The sequence below is a fragment of the Chaetodon trifascialis genome, chromosome 19 (assembly GCF_039877785.1).
Source record: "Chaetodon trifascialis isolate fChaTrf1 chromosome 19, fChaTrf1.hap1, whole genome shotgun sequence".
NCBI lineage: Eukaryota > Metazoa > Chordata > Actinopteri > Chaetodontiformes > Chaetodontidae > Chaetodon > Chaetodon trifascialis.
The window spans coordinates 24,085,264-24,105,713 of NC_092074.1; the positions used below are offsets into that span (position 1 = coordinate 24,085,264).

Here is a 20,450-nt window from a genome sequence, read left to right on the forward strand (position 1 = left end):
ACAGACAGACAGACAGACAGACAGGCAGAAATGCAGTCAGAGAGAGAGAGAGAGAGAGACAGAGACAGAGAGACAGACAGACAGACAGACAGACAGACAGACAGACAGACAGTCACAGTAACAGTGACAGTGGATGTAATAACAGCAGTAGCAGTTGCAGTGGATGTCAGGCAGGGCCAAGGCAGGAGATGCAGCTGAAATCCACAATCCAGATTCAGCCACTGTCCATGGGAACCTGCAAGACGACAAAGCACAGAGACTCCGGGGAAGGAGCTCAGTTAGTAAGACGCCGTGGTAGGACATGAGAGCGTGCGGATGGAGAGGGACAGAAGGACGGAGGAGCTCGGTGTGTCTTTGGAGGTCCCCCGACAGTCTAGTCCTATGGTGTTCTGAAGCTGTTCGGTGTATTTGTCCTTTAATCAATAAAGACAAGTTTGACACGTCATTGATGTTTTTAAAGACATTTTTCAGGAAAAATCCGAAGTGATTGTGTTGACCCAAAGCAACATGCAGAAGACAAAAATTCAAGCTAGAAACTAATTTAAATTCGATATAGTAAAACAGACGTTTCGAACAGATTTAAATGAAGTGAACTCAAAGGCCTGTCCTGCTCAGTGTAAAGCTTCTCTGTCTCTCTGGAGTCTTTGGTTACCTGCTCTCTGACCTTCAGTCCTGTTACTCTGAACCAGGCTGGAGGCCGAAGTCCTCCTTCTGTTCTGGTTGTATTCTGGGCAGAATGAACTCAAACTATGATCAGTGTTCATCAACGTTTAACCTTCTGTCTCTATTCTTTGTTTCCAATAGGAGAAGATGGAGAGCCCACAGGAGGACAGGACGTATGACTCGTCATATTACAACCAAAATGACAGTTATGACTACGACCCGATTGGACCTTGTTCTCACCAGAACAACCACAGCGTTGAGCTGGTGGTCGGCCCGTACGTCCACTCCATCATCTGCATCCTGGGCTTTGTGGGGAACAGCCTGGTAATCATCACCTACGCCTTCTACAAGAGGACCAAATCCATGACTGACGTCTACCTGCTCAACGTCGCCATCGCAGACCTGCTGTTTGTGGTGTCGCTGCCCCTCATCGTCTACAACGAGCTGTCGGGGTGGTCGATGGGGCCGGTGGCCTGCAAGCTGCTGCGCGGCTCCTACAGCATGAACCTGTACAGTGGCATGCTGCTGCTCGCCTGCATCAGCACCGACCGCTACATCGCCATCGTCCAGGCCCGCCGGAGCTTCAGACTGCGCTCGCTGCCATACAGCCGTCTCATCTGCACCATCGTCTGGGCCTCCGCCTTACTGCTGTCTGTCCCCACCTTCTACTTCTTCAACTGGTACCAGCCGTCGCACATGGAGGAATCCTTCATGGACGAGGAGGAAGAGAAAAATCAGACCTCCGGGCCTCCTCAGTATGTCTGCGAGTTCAGGTTCATGGACAGCACCACGGCCTGGAAGACCAAGGTGGCCATCCCCAGCACCCAGATGGCGATGGGCTTCTTCCTGCCGCTGGTCATCATGGTCTTTTGCTATAGCGCCATCATCGTCACCCTGCTGAGAGCCAGAAACTTTCAGCGGCACAAGGCAGTGCGGGTGGTGCTGGTCGTGGTGGTGGTGTTCATCACCTGCCACCTGCCCTACAACATGGCGCTCCTCTACGACACCATCAACATGTTCGAGCAGCAGTCGTGCGAAGCCTCGGACGCCCTGCATGTAGCAAAAACGGTGACGCAGACCGTTGCCTACCTGCACTGCTGCCTGAACCCGGTGCTGTATGCCTTCGTCGGGGTGAAGTTCAGGGACCACTTCAGGAGGATCATCCAGGACCTGTGGTGTCTGGGGAAGAGGTACATTGCCCCACGTCGCTTCTCCAGGGCCACCTCTGAAATCTACTTGTCCACTCGGCGCTCATTTGATAGCTCCAGCGAGAAAGGCTCGTCTTTCACCATGTGAGGCCGCCAGTCTGATGTGGACCAGAAGCTTCTCTCTGGAGCTGAACTGGAGGCCTGCCGGCCTCTGAAAGTCCAAACCCGACCGAAGTCTGTAAATCATTTTGTCATCATTTTTTGCTTCAAGCTGTGGTTCTCAAATCAGGCGTCAGAAGATACAACGGAGGGGTTTGAGGATGATTTCTCAGATAAGAAATGAGAATCTGCTGCACCGTCTTCTTTTCTGTACTTTTTGCTTTTTTTATTGTGACATTCTGCAGTTTTATCCCTTCAGGACTTAAAAACGGCTGAAATGAAACAACACAGACAAGCTGTGATGAAACATGGCTTTGATTCAAACCTGAAGAGTTCACCAGCTGTTTTTCAGAAGACTTCAGGGCCACCTGGTGACTGAGCTGTCAAAGATTTGTCTAACTGTCCCCTAGAAATGATGTCTGGACGGTACTAACTGTTTTTGACAGGATACCCACGAGCTGTCACTCGTCATCACTGATGACTCCTTTTTTTCCTTTACGGTTTGTTGCTGTCCGAAGTCGTAGGTTAGAAGTCTGCGCCAGGGTAGTGCCTCACTGTTAGGAGTCTACATGTCCTCCTCTTCCTCAGTATTATTAGCAATGGGCTGGGTCCAGGGTCCAGGGTCCAGGGTCCAGGGTCCAGGGTCCAGGGTCCAGGGTCCAGGGTCCAGGGTCCAGGGTCCAGGGTCCAGGGTCCTGACCTAACATTTATGTTTCTGCTGGAGGGAAACTGCAGAAAGCCACACAAACACCAGAAGAAGACACAAACTCTTCACAGAGAAGATAATCAGAAAAGTTCAAAAAGACACCAGATCTGGAGATATGTGGTTTTCACAGAGGTGGTGGATGTTTTGTGGTATTTAAGAGCCAGTACAGATTTAGAGATCTGATAAGTGTTCAGTGTAAAACAGGTTCAGTGTTTCTTCAGAGTCTGGCCCTCAGAAGAGAAAACAGATCACTGATCAGATACAAGCAGTCAGACTGTAACCTCCATTTTTTCCGCTGTTCTGTGGCGTCACGTGACCTCAGATTGTTTTAATCCAGCCTCAGCCCTGAACATGAAGCTGTTTCACTTCCTGCTCTGATCTTCTGGGACTTTCCAGCAGCTTTGGTTTAAACTTAATCAGCTAATTTTCAGGATTAAAAACTGGAGCTTTTGCCTGCTGAGAGGTTTTTACTTCTGAAGGGGTCAGAGGATCAGATGTGGGTTTGAAGGACCTAAACCTTCTGTCATGACTGATGTCTCAGCGTTTGAAGTAACCGTGTGACGGTAATCCTGAGTAAACTGCTCAGGTTTCAGACTCCTCTGAATGTCTCGTCACACTTTGGTTTTTTGGTCTTGGCAGCAGCTCTGATTCTGATCTGGATCCTGTTTAATCCATAAATCTCTCCTGGTTTTCACCCTGATGTCTTCTGGCTGCTCTGCCTCAACTGACGCACAGATAGCAGTTACTTTAGCAATGACTGAAGCTAGCTGTAGCTGCTGTTAGCTTGTTAGCTCAGTTAGCTGTACAGCTACCAGCTCCCCCTGCCCCAGGCCTGAAGACCTCCTCCTTCCGGGGGTGCAAAGCTCCAGTGCTGCAGGTGTAAACACCAACAGTCCCACTCTCAGCTAGCTCCATGGCTAACTTAGCTAACTAGCTAATGAGAGTTAGCTGTTACTTTAGCAACAAGTACAGCTATCTGTCCATCATTTTTGGAGTTATTTTCTCCATAAAATATGATCCAGTTTCACCAGAGTCAGACCATGAAGTCTCATCACAAACATGTCGAAGTTTTCCACGTGAAGGTGCAGCGGCGCTCACGTGCACTGGCTGCTGCCCCTCGGTCCGCCCTCAGAAACTGGCCATTCAGAAGACAAACTGTGACTCATGCAGAAATGGACGAGCTGAAGATGAGCGTCCTCATGGACAGTCTGTGACCTGCAGTTGCTGATCAAGCTTTTATTTTCTAGCTTCCTGTCATCGTGCTCCGCTCTTATTCTCTTTAAACTTCCTGTTCTGCTAATATTTGAGTAATGTTTTATTTTTTGTATCACTGAATGTGTCCAACTGAAGGACGTCATCTGACTGTTTCTCTTTAATTACACAATAAACGTTTGAATTCAAGCAGTTTTTTTTATTTCTAATGTTCAAAACAAGCAAACGGTTCACATCTCTGTAGTCCTGCGTGTCCACCAGACCGCTCCGTCCACAGAGGACGTTGAGTTAATGACGAGGTCTCGCTCTTCAGATCTATTGGAGACTCAGTGTGATCTGATCTTCCTCATGTTAAAACTGTAAGAAAACAAGGCGCAGAGTCAGACTGAGTCTCATCGTCTGCCTCCTTTAAAAAGAGGGTGGGGACGGTTTGCTGCTCTCTGCTGCCCCCCAGTGGCCAGAAAACACGAGTACGAGTCTTTTACTTACGAGCAGCAGGTGAAGCTGCTGTTTTAAAGTCAGTTTGGCCACAGCATCCTGTGACGGTTTGTTCCTGCAGCTCACAGAGGAAGGAAACGTCTGTCCACAGAGACGCTGAAAGAGACGCTTTCATTCATCACAAGCTGACCCAGCATCAGGACCGTCCGGTGGTGAACCGCACCTGCGGCGGACGTCAAACACTGAACCATCACGTCTCAAACTGTTTCCTCCTCGTTGTCCTCATGTCTCAGGTCTCTTCTGTCTTCCAGATGTTTCGTTGTGGAATTTCAGATCAAGTCTGAGGAAAAGCTGCAGCTGATCGTCAGAGGAGAGGAGAGACGCCGAAGGTCAGTGAACGAGTCATAAAGACCACACACTGCATCAACCTGGACACAAAGAGTGTGTGTGTGTGTGTGTGTGTGTGTGTGTGTGTGTGTGTGTGTGTGTGTGTGTGTGTGTGTGTGTGTGCACATGAAATATGAGTCTGTTCACACTGACTACACTTCAGCTCTGTTAGACTCCAGCTCTAGTTAAACTGCAGAGGAATGTGCACACCAACATGTGTTTCAGTGTTAAACTGTCACAGGAAGAGGAAACACACACCGCTCTGCCTGTCAAAATAAAGGTCAATCAACAAAGTAACAGAGACTTTTACTTTAATACGTCAAAGAGTTTCATTGATCACACAAGAAATATTATCACCAATATTACAAACAGGTTAAACACGTGACCAAAACTACCTGAACCAGGCTGGGACGTCACACTTCACAGGCAGGTAACTCTGAGTGTGTCGGTTGAAATGTTTGGTGAAGGCCGGGCGGGTGGGGTTTAAGTTTACACAGCTTTTCAAGGCTGAACCCTGTGTGTGTGTGTGTGTGTGTGTGTGTGTGTGTGTGTGTGTGTGTGTGTGTGTGTGTGTGTGTGTGTGTGTGTGTGTGTGTGTGTGTGTGTGTGTGTGTGTGTCAGCCTTCAGGTATTTTCACCGCCCTCACCTCCACCCACCTTCAGATAAATGATGCTCATATTTACTTTGTGAGGCTGCTGAAGCTGTGACCAGAGGATCGATCGGATCGATCAGCTGTGATCAATAATCAGCTCCGGCAGCCTCTGAATGAAATACTGGCTGAACATCTGGTCTAGAGCAGCTCCAGATGTTTCTGCTTCTTCTCTGCAGGTTTAATCTCACAATGAAAAACGTGAGCAGGATTTGTTTTATTTTGGTGAAATGTAAAGAAAAAGGCACATCTGAGGGAGACGCTGCAGCCTGTTAGTGGACACTCGTTAGTCTTCAGTCTCGGTCGGGACTGCAGGGACAGATCACTTGTCCCGGTTCAGTGAGAGGACGAAAGGCACCAGGGCTCCTCTGGCCTCCGCCGGGGAGGGCAGCACCTCCGGCAGGAACCCCTCCTGCTCCTCGCGCACCTCAAACTGCAGCGTCTGGCTCCGGTTGACGCAGTAGATCCGGTCCCCGAGCACGGCGCAGCGGAACGGCAGCGGGTTGTGGAGCGGGAAGGACGCGCCGCCGTGCCACGCCTTCACCACAGTGTTGTACTTGTACACGCTCACGGCCGCGCGCTCCCGGTCCACGTCGAAGCGGAACACGAGGCTCCGGTGCGCCACCATGTCCGTGGACCGCCGACGGCTCTCGTTGAACGGACACTCCTCCCACTCGTCCCGGCGGGAGTCGTACCGCAGCAGGCGGTAGAAGAGCGAGCCGCCGGACACGAACAGCTCCCCGCCGCAGGACGTCGCCTCGTGCGCAACGGCGAAGGAACCTTTGGGCAGCGGAGCCACCAGACTCCACCTGTCCGCGCGCGGGTCGTAGCGCTCCACCGCGAACAGACACTCCCCTCCGATGGCGTACAGGTAGCCGTCCATGGAGACTAGCCTGAGCTGGCAGCGGGGCTGGGTCAGCCGGCGGATCTGGCTCCAGACGCCGGTCAGCGGGTTGTAGCAGAAGACGCGGTCCGATGCTTTGGAGCGGCCGTCCCCGTGCGCCCTGATCCCCCCCGCCACGAACAGGTAGTTGTACATGGTGCACATCCCGGAGCCTTTGGCCGGGATCTCCTCCGGCAGGCTGGTCAGCACCTCCCACTGCTGGCGCTCCGGGTGGAGGAAGAACACCCGCCGCTGGTTGGTGTCCTCCGGGCCGGGCAGCAGCGGGCTCTGCGGCCGGCTGTTCTCCCGACTCCCCCCGCGGTCGTACACCTCGCTGGTCTCGGCCACCGCCAGCACCTTCCTGCCCTCCATCCTCCGGGCCAGGATGTGCTCCCTCTCCCTGGCGGTGAGCCGGCCGTACACGCCGGGGGTCCGCAGCACCTGCAGGTAGTGGTCGCTCATGTAGCGGTACAGCCGCTCCTTCTCGCCCTCCGCGCCTCCGCTCTTGGCTTTTGTCAGCAGCTCGTAGCAGTTTTCTGCGCTGATCTCTTGCGACATTTCTGCAGCTGCTGAGCCGAGGTGTGAACAAAGATCCCCGGCGGCTCTTTCTGACTCTTTGCCCTCGCTGGCATCCATTTGTTCCGGATTTGCTGCGGCTCTGATCGATCCCGGTCCTGCCAGAGACAATTATGCGTCTGAGGATCCAGACTTCTTTCTTTCCTCCCCACAACAAACGCCCCTTTCACTCCTCCTTTATTCTCTCTGTTGCTTCAAGTTTTTCTTCTTCCTCTTCACACACAAACCAGATCCGTTTCTTGGTTAATAACCGTCTCTTCCGGATCCTCCATCCTCCGCTCCTCCAGCGGGGCGCGGTGGCTGATAGAGCCGGGATTCCTCGCCTGCTGTGTGGGGAGGTTCCTCTGCGTCCCCCCGCCGCAGAGCCCGGAGGTGTCTGCGGACACAAAGGCGCTCAGTGTCCGCGTGGAGCGTCCCTCCTCCCCGCCTGCAGCTCCACACTGGCCGCTGTGTTGTGCGCGTTGACGCCCCTCTGACCGTGCAGGCGGACGGGGGGAAGCAGCTGCGCGCCCCGCTGTCCTCTGCGGAACAATGAGCTGCTGCAGAGCCCAGAACCCTGCTGGACTGCAGAGGAGGAAGGAGTACTCTGAACTTCAGCAAAAGTACTAATACCACAGTGGAGACAAACCTGCATTCAAAAAGCAAAAGTATTCACATGAAAATACACTTGAAGTACCAAAGTAAAAGTACTCAGTATGCAGAGTGGCTCAGTCCAGACTCAGAAATCTGACTGCATTCATGTGTTCATTAGTTTAATGCTGCAACTGCTGAAGCTGGAGCTCATCCAGTGACTTCACTTACTGCTGGAGATCAATGAGTAACAACACCTCATGCAGTCCCTGTATGAAAGGCGCTGTATGAATAAAGCTTTATTATTATTATTATTATTATTATTAGTAGTAGTAGTAGTAGTAGTAGTAGTAGTATTCACTTATGAGTTGATTATACTTTCAATGAATACTCCGTTCATTAACTGTGGTGCAGTGAAAAGTACAACATGGACTGCAGTAGAAGTTTAAAGGAGCATCATATGGAAATACTGAGTGAATTAGAAGTACCTCCAAGTTGTATCTAAGTGTAGTACTCGACAGAATGTACTGTGTTTCTTTCACATGAGAATGAAATAATTCTCGTTTTTATCATTTATTCATGTGTTTTTATTCATCCATGGATTTAAGAGAGAGTCCAAAAATACAATAAAACCATTAAAAACAGATAAATATGTAGATAAGAGCAGAGACACAGTGAGAGGAGCGTTCAGGGTTTAAGGATGAGGAAGAGGAGGAAACTGTCTGAGAGAGGAAAAAACAAGTTTTAAATCATAAAGGAGAGAAAATAAACGAGAAGTTTAGAGAAAAGATTCAAGCAGAAGAACAATGAGATCAAGACTCAGCCGCTGACATGTTTCTTAACAAATGGCGCCACCTCGTGTCAGAAGGTCAGAATCACACCTCAGAGCTCTTTAAGCCTTTGAACTGCAGCTGAGCCTGAAGCCGGTCCTCCAGTCACCAAAGCCTGCAGCCCCAACATGTCTGAGGTCTGAGTCAGGATCAGGATCAGGATCAGGATCAGGATCAGGATCAGGTTCAGAGTCAGAGTCAGAGTCAGAGTCAGAGTCAGAGTCAGAGTCAGGATCAGGATCAGGATCAGGGTCAGAGTCAGAGTCAGAGTCAGAGTCAGAGTCAGAGTCAGAGTCAGAGTCAGAGTCAGGATCAGGATCAGGAGCAGGGTCAGAGTCAGGATCAGAGTCAGAGTCAGAGTCAGAGTCAGGATCAGAGTCAGGATCAGGATCAGGATCAGGATCAGGTTCAGGGTCAGAGTCAGAGTCAGAGTCAGAGTCAGAGTCAGAGTCAGAGTCAGGATCAGGATCAGGATCAGGTTCAGGATCAGGGTCAGAGTCAGAGTCAGAGTCAGGATCAGAGTCAGGATCAGAGTCAGGATCAGGATCAGGTTCAGGATCAGGATCAGGATCAGGGTCAGAGTCAGAGTCAGAGTCAGAGTCAGAGTCAGGATCAGGATCAGAGTCAGGATCAGGATCAGGATCAGGATCAGGATCAGGTTCAGGATCAGGATCAGGATCAGAGTCAGAGTCAGAGTCAGAGTCAGAGTCAGAGTCAGGATCAGGATCAGAGTCAGGATCAGAGTCAGGATCAGGTTCAGGATCAGGTTCAGGTTCAGGATCAGGTTCAGGATCAGGATCAGGATCAGGATCAGGTTCAGGATCAGGATCAGGATCAGGATCAGGTTCAGGATCAGGATCAGGATCAGGATCAGGAATGCAGCTAAAGTCAGAAAGTGAAAAATCAGTGAAATAAATCAGTCTGCAAACGAACAGAGCCGCAGTGATGGATGACTGATGGATGACTGATGGATGACTGATGGAGGCCTGATGGAGGCCTGATGGGCGTCAGCGTCTGATGAAAGTAGTTTCTCTCCTCGCTACTGAAGACTGAAACAAGAATGAATTCAGTCCAAACGAACAGTTTGGGAGGAAAAAACATCCAAAACAAACTCATCCAGCCGCTGCAGTCTGTCAGTGACCTGCAGGAGGCGCTGCAGCGCTGCGAGACAGAAAACTGAGCAGGATGAGACTGAACGACACAAACACAAACACAAACAACACAGACAACACAAACACAATACAACACAAACAACACAAACAGATCTCTGACGTCCACCTTCATCAGGCTGATCTGGTCTAAATGTGTCCGACAGACGTCCTCTGCGGCGCGGAGGTCACAAACAGCTGACGGATGGTTGTCAGCAGACTCCATGAATATCAGCAGCTGTGTGATGTCAGCGCTTCACCTGAGCGACAGACACAAGCAGCAGGAAGTCAAACATGATTCGTCCTGACGAGGAAACAAATCGCACCTGACAGATGAAAGTGAGCTGAAGAGCTGCGGCGGCGTCAAGCACGACAGACCGTTTCCTCCAAAGAGTCTGAACCAAACTGCAGTTTTCTGAGCGTCTGAAGAGAAACAGTATTTATGTGTTTGATCATGTTTTCCGTAAAGTTTCTGGTTCTGATCAATATGCTGCGATATTCATTGATTATTGGTTTTATTTATTTACGTTTTATTGGCCAAACATTCAAATTCAATGTAAAAATTACTCAGACATTTCTTAATAAATCAGGTTTGGTGCTTCGTGTCTCAGAGTCTTCATCACCATCTGGACGTCCTTTACTAAAAACTTTTATTGTGAAATGAAACATGACTTCCTGCTCTGATTGTGTTGATCAGCGTTTGAATGAACGTCTGCAGAGAGAAAAGTCAGATGTGAAATGATCCGGACTGCTGAGCCGTTTAATCACCTCCAGGATGCAATTACAGAACCAATCAGCTTTCAGCGTCTTAATCAAACATGGCGGCTGTGAGGTGGAGGTGACCTTAGCTCTGCTCCACCCAATCAGACGCTGTCTCAGCAGGAGGCACTTTACTCCTGCTGAGACACGAAGGAGGAGCCAAGCTCATTTTACAGCGTTCATCCGTTCATCTGTCCATCCATTCATCTGTTAATTCATTCATGTGGTCGTGTTCATTCAATCATGTGTTCATCTGTCCATCCATTCATCTGTTAATTAGGTCATGTGTTCATTCGTTCATCTGTTCATGTGTTCATACACTCATCTGTTAATTCTTTCATGTGTTCATGTGTTCATTTGTTCATCTGTTCATGTGTTCATGTGTTCATTCGTTCATCTCCACACGTCTGAACAGACGTGACGCTCATTGACACTTCAGTTATATGTCTCACAGAAATGTCCTCTTTGTCAAACCTGCGTCTCCGTCTCTGTCTTGTAGGACATTGATGAGCTCCTCGTCCTCTTCCTCCTCGTCCTCGTCCTCCTCCTCCTCCTCCTCCTCCTCTGTTTGAGCTTGAATGATTGATGAAATGGGAATCAGCGCTCAGAGGTCAAAGGTCATCTGTGTGTAACATGGAGTGTATTCACTGAGCCTGTTTAGGACCCGAGGACAGCCGACGCTGACGAGGTGTGAGCTAATGGAAGACGAGGACTCCATTAAAACCCGTCAGTGAGAGAGGACTCGTCTCCTTCCTCAGTCTGCTCTCAGAGTCTGTGCACGTCCTCCACGTCGTCTTTATGAAGTTATCGTGTCAGCGCGACTGACAGCAGGATGGAGGAGACGCGTCTTCATCGTCTGATGTCAGACAGCGAGGAGAGGAAACAGGAAGTCCACAGGGACACAGAGAGTGATCAGAGCAGAAGAGGCAGAGGCTCAGTCAGTCACCTGTAGAGAGACAGAGACGCTGAGCAGAGACAGAAAGACAGACAGGTTGAAGGTTAAAGACATCATGAGACGAGAGTCAATCAGCAGAGAGTCAAATTGGACAACAGAGGACAGAGGACAGACCTGATCATTGAAGGACGTCAGGCCGGCGAGCGTTTCCACGACGAGCAGGTCACATGACAATCACTAATTAAGACCCATCAGAGGGACAAAAGGAGGAGGAGGAGGAGGAGGAGGAGGAGGAGGAGGAGGAGGACAGATGAACGAAGGCTCGTTAAACACAAATGAGTCAATTAAAAGCCATTTCATCCTGGTTGCCATGACGCCCAGAAGCCCTGATGTCTGTTTCTGTGTGACAGGAAGTGAGGTCACACTGGAAATGTACACACACACACACACACACACACACACACACACACACACACACACACACACACACACACACACACACACACACACACACAGAAACACACACACACACAGAAACACACACACACACACACACACACACACACACACACACACATTGATCCTTAGCATCCCCGCCTTGCTCATTCAGCCTCCATGGCAACAGTTGCTATGGTGACCCCTCTGCTGCCTCCTCAGTGACACACCTGTCAGGGTCAGTGCTAACAGGAGCAGAGATCAAAGGTCAAAGCAGGCGTTGTCTCACCTGGTTCAGCCTGAAGATCAGAATCAGAAATCCTTTATTAATCCCCGAGGGGAAGTTGATAAAAAGATAAATGATGGTTTCAGGCTGAACAGTGGACCTGTCTCATGTCCACTGACGTTGTCCTCTGGTGCTGATTTTGGAGCTTGTGTGTCTCCTACGTGGAGACAGACAGACTCTGCGTCCGCCTGTCTGACCTTTACCTGCCAAGATGTCCGTTTGTCTCCTGACGAGTCAACTGTGGACGAGCTCTCAGATCTGAGGAGGGAGCTGAAATGTCACGGCGGCGAGTGATGTCACACTCCCTGTCCTTCGTGTGGACGCCGTTCTGCTGCCTGGAGGTCTTCATGGAGTCTAACTCAGTCAGGTGACGTAGCACAAAGAGAAAGAGACCATGGAGGAAGCTGGAGGAGGACAGAGGACGGACGGTCAAACAAACACTTTGACCAGGAGACACTGTTATGCAACAAACATACTTATCTGATCCCAAAGCCCGACCTGTTCCTGAACCAAACCCCGACCTGTTCCTGAACCAAAGCCCGACCTGCTCCTGAACCAAAGCCCGACCTGTTCCTGAACCAAAGCCCGACCTGCTCCTGAACCAAAGCCCGACCTGTTCCTGAACCAAAGCCCGACCTGCTCCTGAACCAAAGCCCGACCTGCTCCTGAACCAAAGCCCGACCTGCTCCTGAACCAAAGCCCGACCTGCTCCTGAACCAAAGCCCGACCTGTTCCTGAACCAAAGCCCGACCTGCTCCTGAACCAAAGCCCGACCTGCTCCTGAACCAAACCCCGACCTGTTCCTGAACCAAAGCCCGACCTGTTCCTGAACCAAACCCCGACCTGTTCCTGAACCAAAGCCCGACCTGTTCCTGAACCAAAGCCCGACCTGCTCCTGAACCAAAGCACGACCTGTTCCTGAACCAAAGCCCGACCTGCTCCTGAACCAAAGCCCGACCTGCTCCTGAACCAAAGCCCGACCTGCTCCTGAACCAAAGCCCGACCTGCTCCTGAACCAAAGCCCGACCTGCTCCTGAACCAAACCCCGACCTGTTCCTGAACCAAAGCCCGACCTGCTCCTGAACCAAAGCCCGACCTGCTCCTGAACCAAACCCCGACCTGTTCCTGAACCAAAGCCCGACCTGCTCCTGAACCAAAGCACGACCTGTTCCTGAACCAAAGCCCGACCTGCTCCTGAAGCCAAACTTGACAGATTCACAACAACGAGTTCGTCTGTCGCTTTCAATGAGTCTCAATCAAACCCTGAAATGTGTCTGAGCATCAAACTGACAGGACTGAAAGTAAGAGAGAGTCTGAGATTTCATCAAAAAGACTTTTATCTTTATTGACATGAATGACACAAGGTGACGCACTCGTCCTTTACTCTTCCTCTCTCTCCTCTTCTTCTCTCCCTCTCTTACAAATCATTAGAAAACTGTACAAGTAGAACAAATAGAAAGAAGTTGTCAGCAGAGAAACTAACTTTAAAAAAGGTTTGGCAGAACAAACGACCTCAGAAACAAACAAACAAACAAACAAACAAATGTCACATTTTAAAACAGGAAGAAGAAACATTTCATGCAGCAACTTTAAAAAGAGCCTGAGAATGTTTGAATGACCAGAGAAGAAGAAGAAGAGACGACGGAGACGGTTTGAACCGCTGCATTGACGAGTTCAGTCCAAACTGTCCGTTTGTGTCTCTGGAAAATAATCATCAGTGAAGACACGTCAAAAATACAATTCAACATTTTCAAAGAGTTGGACACCTAATCTTCAGCTGACTCTGAACTCACCAGGTGAGTCCTCCACCAGATGAGTCCTCCATCAGGTGAGTCCTCCACCAGGTGAGTCCACCATCAGGTGAGCTCAGAATCAGCTGATTGCTTTGAAGAAACATGATGATTACTGCATGGTTACTGCAGCGTCTTTCCTTTGATGTCTCATCTCTTCTCAGCCGCAGACATCACCGTTAAGGACGTCCTCATTAAGTGTCTCACTGAATCTCAAAGTGTGTGTTTGACGTCTGTCTGTTCAGACTGGACTGCAGGGACACTGAGGACAGAGACGGGCACTCGAGGAGGTTTTTCCTTTTCTTGCTAAAAACTCATTTTTAGGACAGAACCACACGTCAGCTCCAGAAAACAGATTCATATAAAAACTGAATAAATGAGGAAAGTAAATGGATTCGATGACAGGATGAATCTAAAGGCACTTCCAGAGCTTTCACCGGTTCATCTTCATCAATCTGATCCAGGAACAGCAGGCGGTTCCTCTGCTGTGATTGGACGTGTCCACTCTTTCAGAGGTTTTACTTTGTATGAATGAGTGAATGAATGAGTGAGTGAATGAAGCTGTTAGATGATGGTCCGCTGATAAAATGCTGTCAGTGTTTTCTGTGATGTTTTTAAAGATGAATTTCTCCTCAGGACAATAAATCGTCCCTTCAGTTTGTGTCTCTTAAGCTCCGTCAGGACTGTCTGTCTCAGTTTAACGTCACCTGCATGAGTCTCAGTTTGCCCTCAGTTGTACCTGCAGGCGCAGTGAGCTCCTGCTTCCTGTGTAAAGGTATTTCCTGTTTGTGAACCAATCAGATGACAGAAACAACGAAATCCATCAGCAGAGAGAGAGTCTGCGACAGGAAGCTACTGAGTCAAACCGTCTCCTTGAACAGTCTGCTGAATTAGCTGTTAGCTGCTGCTGTTAGCAGCTCCCGTTAGCTGCATCTGTTAGCAGCTCCTGTTAGCAGTTTCTGTTAGCAGCTTCTGTTAGCAGCTTCTGTTAGCAGCTTATTTTAGCTGCTTCTGTTAGGAGCTCCTGTTAGCAGCTTCTGTTAGCTGCTGCTGTTAGCAGCTCCTGTTAGCTGCATCTGTTAGCAGCTCCTGTTAGCAGTTTCTGTTAGCAGCTCCTGTTAACTGCTTCTGTTAGCAGCTTCTGTTAGCAGCTTCTGTTAGCAGCTTCTGTTAGCAGCTTATTTTAGCTGCTTCTGTTAGCAGCTTATTTTAGCTGCTTCTGTTAGCAGCTCCTGTTAGCTGCTCCTCGGTTTGGACGGAGCTGCCTGCAGACGGACGGTACAAAGACTTTGTCCTGTCAGCAGGTTTGCAGATGAAGGTCTTTGGGGGCCTTGGGGGACTGAACACTGGTGCAGTATCTGGCTCCTTTCACACACACATGTCCACCTGTCCTCTCACACCTGCACCTCCTGCTGTCCTCCCTGCGTGGCGGCGGCTGTTGTCACGACGATGTCAAAGCAGGTCTCCATCATGACGCGAGACTTGCAGAGGTTGACGCAGTACTCCAGCTCCGCTGTGGCCTGAGCCAGAGCCTCCAGGTACTCCTGGGACTCCCGGTCCAGGTCTTGGTCCACGTCAACTGGAGGGAGGACACGGACAGAAAGACATGGGTTAGTGTTCCAAACATTCAATAAAGATGAGAAGGACACATGTCTGTGTGTGTGTGTGTGTGTGTGTGTGTGTGTGTGTGTGTGTGTGTGTGTGTGTGTGTGTGTGTGTGTGTGTGTGTGTGTCTTGACAGGATGTGTTGACTGAAGGTGAACCAACAGTCTCTGATGGTGCAGGGCATGCTGGGATATACTGATGAAGGCTGAGCAGGACTCTCACATGAGGAGAAGTAGACGATGATTTACGAGCTCTCGTCCTTCAGCCAATAAGAATCCGAGCTGCCCCCCCCCCCCCGGCTCAGAGGACATAATGTCTTATTGATCTCAGGACTCTTTTCTTCTTCTGGGCTTTGCAGAGTTCAGAGTTTCTTGTGAAAAAACTCTTTGAGGTGACCTGAGAGTTCGTCCCCTGACAGCGGAATGATGAGAAGACATAAATAATGAATAAACAAACAAACAAACAAACAAACCCCTCTGGGCTGTTTGTCTTTGCAGTTCGCTCCAACAAGCTGTTCTCCAACAGCCGGAGCGCCGCGAGCTCTTTGCTTTTGTTCAGAGGAGCCACAAATAGAAACATAATGGAGCGAGCTGAGCGGCAGAGGACCAGGTCTTAACTGACGAGGCTTCAGGCCGCCGGCAGCACTCAGCAGGAGACGCTCCGTTTGTCCACTTTGTCTTCAGGAGACGCTCATTTGCCTTTTGTGCTGAAGGAGGCGGCCGCTGAATCCGGTCAGCGGTCTCACATTCAGACCGTTAATTTCCACTGACGCCAGAAACACTGAAGCATCCTGACAGCTGACCTCCGAGTGGACGGAGAGCTGCAGAGTCCAAAACAGAGGAAGCTAACGTAGCTTATTAGCTGTGGTCATCATCCATTAACTGACGCTCATCTGTGAGAGGATGAACTCTCCGCTGATGCCGCTTTTTAGACACTGTGCAGACTTATTGTCCTGTTAGCGACCAAGCTAATATCTGAATCACTTAATAATCTGTGACATCGATACGACAGAAACAGCAGGCCGATGATCAAACAGTTTGCACAGATGATCTCCACCTGACTGCAGGGACCTGAAGCTGATCATCCTCATTGATAAGTGATGATCTGTGTCTGTCCCTCAAAGACACCGTTCAGCTAAAAGCCTTCAGTCATTCAAACCTCCATCAGGCGGATCCTCGTGGCCCTTTGAGATGTTCCACGTGAGCGTCACGCCTTCAGTAAGGTAGGCACAAGCTGAGTATGTGAGATGTGAAGTAAATTTAATGTCTTCAGCTGAAAAACAGAGTGTCCCAGAGGACTTTCTGATCTGTCCTGCTGTGTCTGTCTCGATCCTGCCTCGTCTGAAGCGTCGTCTGAATCATTTCATCGAACCTCCTCCTGTTCGTTTGCTAACTCTCTGACCTGCTTTAACTCGTCGGGCTCTCAGCAGACAGGATTTACTCACACTCTCCGCTCCACTTGCTCGGGTCCAGCATCAGCCGGCTCTTGGCCTCCTCCAGCTCCACCTTCAGCCTCTCGTGTTTGCTCTTCAGCTCTCTGATCTGCTGCTGCCTCTTCTCCAGCATCCTCAGCCGGGCGTTGAAGTAGAGCAGCCCCTGAGGACCAAACAGAGCCAAACGGCAGTCAATAAAACCAGCGGAGTCTCCGATGTGAGGCTGGAGGGGGATTACCACAAGTGGAACGAGGGGCTGCGAACCTGCTCTGAGGATTCAGTCTGTGGCCACTGGATTTAATTAGAAGCCAGCCAGAGATAAAATTAGCATGGACGCTAATCTGCCGGCTGTGGACTTAATCTGCTCGACAAACGCAGAGCGAAGGATTAAGGACAGCTGAGGATGAACAGGTGACAGAGAGGTGGATCAGTGTCGCCTCTCAGCTTCACTTAATTACAGGTGTTTAAGACAGGACGTCCCACCTGGACGGAGACAGGAAACGCTGCAGTGCTCGGAGACTTGACCCGTTCCTGCTGCAGGCGTCATTTGTTTTATTGTTGTTGTTGTATTGTTTGTTTTAATTGTTTTGTTTTATTTTATTTATTTATTCTGTTTATTGAGATTTAAACATGAATATCTGAAGATGAAGATATCGTTATATTTTTTGTTTTTCATCTCCAATATCCAAACATCCACCAAAACAAAGTTCACAAGCAGACACTCCTTAAATAAAAGCATCTGTTTTCAGCAGATTTCTATTCCAATTTATTTCAGTAGGACTTTATTTCCCGTGTCTCCACCCTCTCACCTTTCAGCCAGTCACGTGTTTCCACCCTTTCTCTCTTTCATGTGCAGCTGGTCAATGCTCATGCTGTTTATCAACACCAAATGCTGCTAAGCTAACTCTGAATCTACAACTAGCTGCTGCAGCTAACACATTTTCACCGTTTTGGTCCAGAATAAAATATCTGAAAAAATAATATGTGTCAGAAAATCAGCCAATAATTGATTATTTCTCATGTCCAGTAATCAGATTACAGCTGGCTGATCTGATTTGTTACTTCAGGAGAAACTGAACTGAAAGCTGAGAGGATTTTCTTGGTCAGCCACAGATTAATCAAAGCAGGTGACAGATGTCTTTGCAGTGTGCTGATTGGTCAGAGTCCCATTTTAAAGTTGAACTTACCTTTTCAACGTCCTGAAACGGCTGCTGAGAAATGGCAAATACAAAGAAATGTTGATCAATCGACAACTAATAACAAATAATAAACATTAATATCCCACTCTGTAACTGACAAGATGATGACGATGATGAAGATGAAGATAAATCACATCTCCCTGCAGCTGAATTCACGTCTTCCCTCCACACGATGAAGGTTAATGACCCGTTAACACAGAGAGGCGACGGCCAGCCAAGGCCAGACCTTCATCCATCACTGCGCCCCCCCCCGCCCCCCCAGCCACCACTCATGTCTAAACCAGTTAAGACTGAGCTGTAATTGACTCAGAGATGAACTCAGTCACTGATAAGTCCGACCTCAGGCTGGACTGCTGATGCTGATTCCTTTAAATCGTCTCTGGATGAATTACTTGTTTCTCTTGATTCAAATTTTTCTTTCTTGGTGAAAATACAGATATTGTAAATAAATCGGCTTCTGTTGGAAACTTGCTGAAATATTTCCACTTTGTATTTGAAAGAAAATGAGGAAGAATTGACAAACTTCAGATGATAAGATCATAAGAGAGAGACCTGATGGGAAATGAATTAAGAATGGCCTTAATTAAGGTGACAGTGATTTAATTTATGAGAACTGTGTTTATTCATTATCATTTTTGAGGAACTTCGTCTTTTCAGCTGAATAATTCTTTTGTGATTGATCCTTCATGGTGCACAAATTCCTCCTCCAACTATTGAATGTCATTATATGCAGACGATGGACTCATTTATTTTGACAGATGTTCAGAATTAATTTCCTTTCAAATGCGGGTGAATGTAAGTCGAAGCTGAAGGATAATTCATCACTTCATCTGAGACTTTCAGTGCAAACACATGAAAACAAATCAGTGATGAAGCTCACGATCAATAAATCTGAAGACTATATCAAATAATAGATCACTGCTTGTTTTAAAAGGATTATTTTAACGGTTTCACTGCTCCGCTGAGCCGCGACGCCTCAGCCCGACTGATGAACATGTTCGGAGCAAAAACTGTCCTCATGTGACAGGACATGAAGTTCAATGGAAAATGAATGATGTATGTGGACCAGCTCTAAAGACTACAGTACCCATGAGCCTCAGCGGCTTTCTTTCTCTATGTCTACAAACGTTTGAGTAATGAGACGTTTTTGCAGTTCAGTTTCTCATTTCAGGAAGTGAAAATGAAGTTGAAGCAATGAAGCAGACAGTGATTTCACCTCCTCTGGAGCACAAACAGCAGATGGAGTCCACCTCACCTCTGACCCCGCCATCACCTCCCTCCTCCTCTGCAGGCGCTCCACGTCGTCGATCTCATACACCTTTATCTCAAAGGGCTCCTTCAGGGTGCCACCTAATGGTGGCAGGTCCACCCACTGACCCCCCGCCTTCCTGCCCAGAGAGGAGGTGTCTGGGAGGGGAGCTGGGATCAGACGGCGCCGCTGGAAACCTGGAAGAAGTAAAATGATGATTTGACAGCAGAAAGTGATTTGTTCTGTCCAGAGCTGTGAAATAAAACTTAACCAAGTTCATGAGATCGGTGGATGACAGCAAACACACAGCTCATTATTTTTAATTAGCATCATCTTTTCATTCAGCACTTCCACTTTGTCCGTTCTGTCAACACCAGTTTGTGCTGCTGACAAGGTTTTAACCTAAAGACCTCAATCTCATCTGAAATGACTTTGTCTGTCAGATCGCTGCTGTACAAATTCACTTTATGATGACCATAACTGCAAAGAGCAAAACCAAAAGCAACAGCGTGCACCACAAACAAAAAGCCATCAGTGATTATTAAAACACTCTGCGACAGACTGAGGAGGAGTGTGTGTGGGTGTGGATGCTTTGCAGTGTGTAGTGGATGGGAGGGAGGCTGTGTGGGTGATAATTGGAGTTGGATATGTACACCGGGAATTGCCGCGGCTTCATGAAATATTCATGAGGCAGAAGCGAGCCAAGATCCACAGACTGATGGCAGGCAGATCACAGAGTGCTGATTCCATATGCATCAGGCTGCCTGACCTGAGCGTCGCTGCCAACCAGCCACATGAATCACAATCAGCTGCTGTGAGGTAACAGCGCAGAGGCTGACTTCACTACAACACCGTCCCAGATAACGTGCACGGATGTAGATTCTGTGATAATGCAGGGACGAGGGAGAAATTCATGTGGTGAAATATGATGGAGGGCAGCCTGTGACACCCGCAGTCCTCAGTGTGCTCAGCATTCATGAAAATATTACTCTCATTGTGATGGATGGTAGCACATTTTGGAAAAAGTCATAAATATGTTAATTTTTTGATATAGCTTCCAGAAGAGACAAGTTTTATGACTCCTTCACTTTCTGAATCAGTACGTTGAGAAAAAGTTGTTGAATGTCACATTTGAGCTTTAAACTTCTGATGAATGAACCTCACGTCAGTCGCGTTTGCATAAGATTTAAAAGGAAGTGATCACTTTCACATTCGTCTGCATAAGCTGCTGCTTTTTGTCACAATTTCTGATTTTTACTGCCCATAAAAATACAAGCTGTGATCTAAAGATGAGCAAACAATGAGAGCGATGCTAATGTCCTCCATCAACAGCAATCCACACATACTGTGTAACAATCAGCTGCTATGAGTACTACAAGTACTGCAGTGTACAACTCTATTTATGACAGCAGTGTATAACGACGTCAGTT

The 20,450-nt window shown here is 48.6% G+C and overlaps 3 protein-coding genes across 3 annotated transcripts in view; 1 reads left to right on the forward strand and 2 right to left on the reverse strand.

The window, feature by feature from the left end:
• The first annotated feature begins 810 nt into the window (after positions 1 to 810).
• Positions 811 to 1,988, forward strand: ccr6a (chemokine (C-C motif) receptor 6a). The gene has a single exon (XM_070987427.1). It carries the CDS (start codon positions 811 to 813, stop codon positions 1,957 to 1,959), a length of 1,149 nt encoding a protein of 382 aa, XP_070843528.1. The 3' UTR covers positions 1,960 to 1,988.
• A 3,629-nt stretch (positions 1,989 to 5,617) lies between these two features.
• On the reverse strand, positions 5,618 to 7,261 carry LOC139347792 (kelch repeat and BTB domain-containing protein 11-like). The gene has a single exon (XM_070987586.1). The coding sequence runs from the start codon at positions 6,880 to 6,882 to the stop codon at positions 5,686 to 5,688; it is 1,197 nt and encodes a 398-aa protein (XP_070843687.1). The 5' UTR covers positions 6,883 to 7,261; the 3' UTR covers positions 5,618 to 5,685.
• A 5,806-nt stretch (positions 7,262 to 13,067) lies between these two features.
• Positions 13,068 to 20,450, reverse strand: part of LOC139347931 (kinesin-like protein KIF26A) — a 32,965-nt gene continuing 25,582 nt past the window's right edge. The window contains exons 11-14 of the mRNA XM_070987805.1: positions 19,027 to 19,217; positions 17,760 to 17,783; positions 16,585 to 16,735; positions 13,068 to 15,114 (exon numbers count right to left, since the gene is read on the reverse strand). Of these exons, the coding sequence (XP_070843906.1) occupies positions 14,930 to 15,114; positions 16,585 to 16,735; positions 17,760 to 17,783; positions 19,027 to 19,217 (551 nt within the window). The 3' untranslated portion in view covers positions 13,068 to 14,929. The remainder of the gene's footprint in view (positions 15,115 to 16,584; positions 16,736 to 17,759; positions 17,784 to 19,026; positions 19,218 to 20,450) is intronic.

Excerpts from the sequence above, each read along its gene's own strand:
- ccr6a (XM_070987427.1), top strand. The coding sequence starts at position 811 with ATGGAGAGCCCACAGGAGGACAGGACGTATGACTCGTCATATTACAAC.
- LOC139347792 (XM_070987586.1), bottom strand. The coding sequence starts at position 6,882 with ATGGATGCCAGCGAGGGCAAAGAGTCAGAAAGAGCCGCCGGGGATCTT.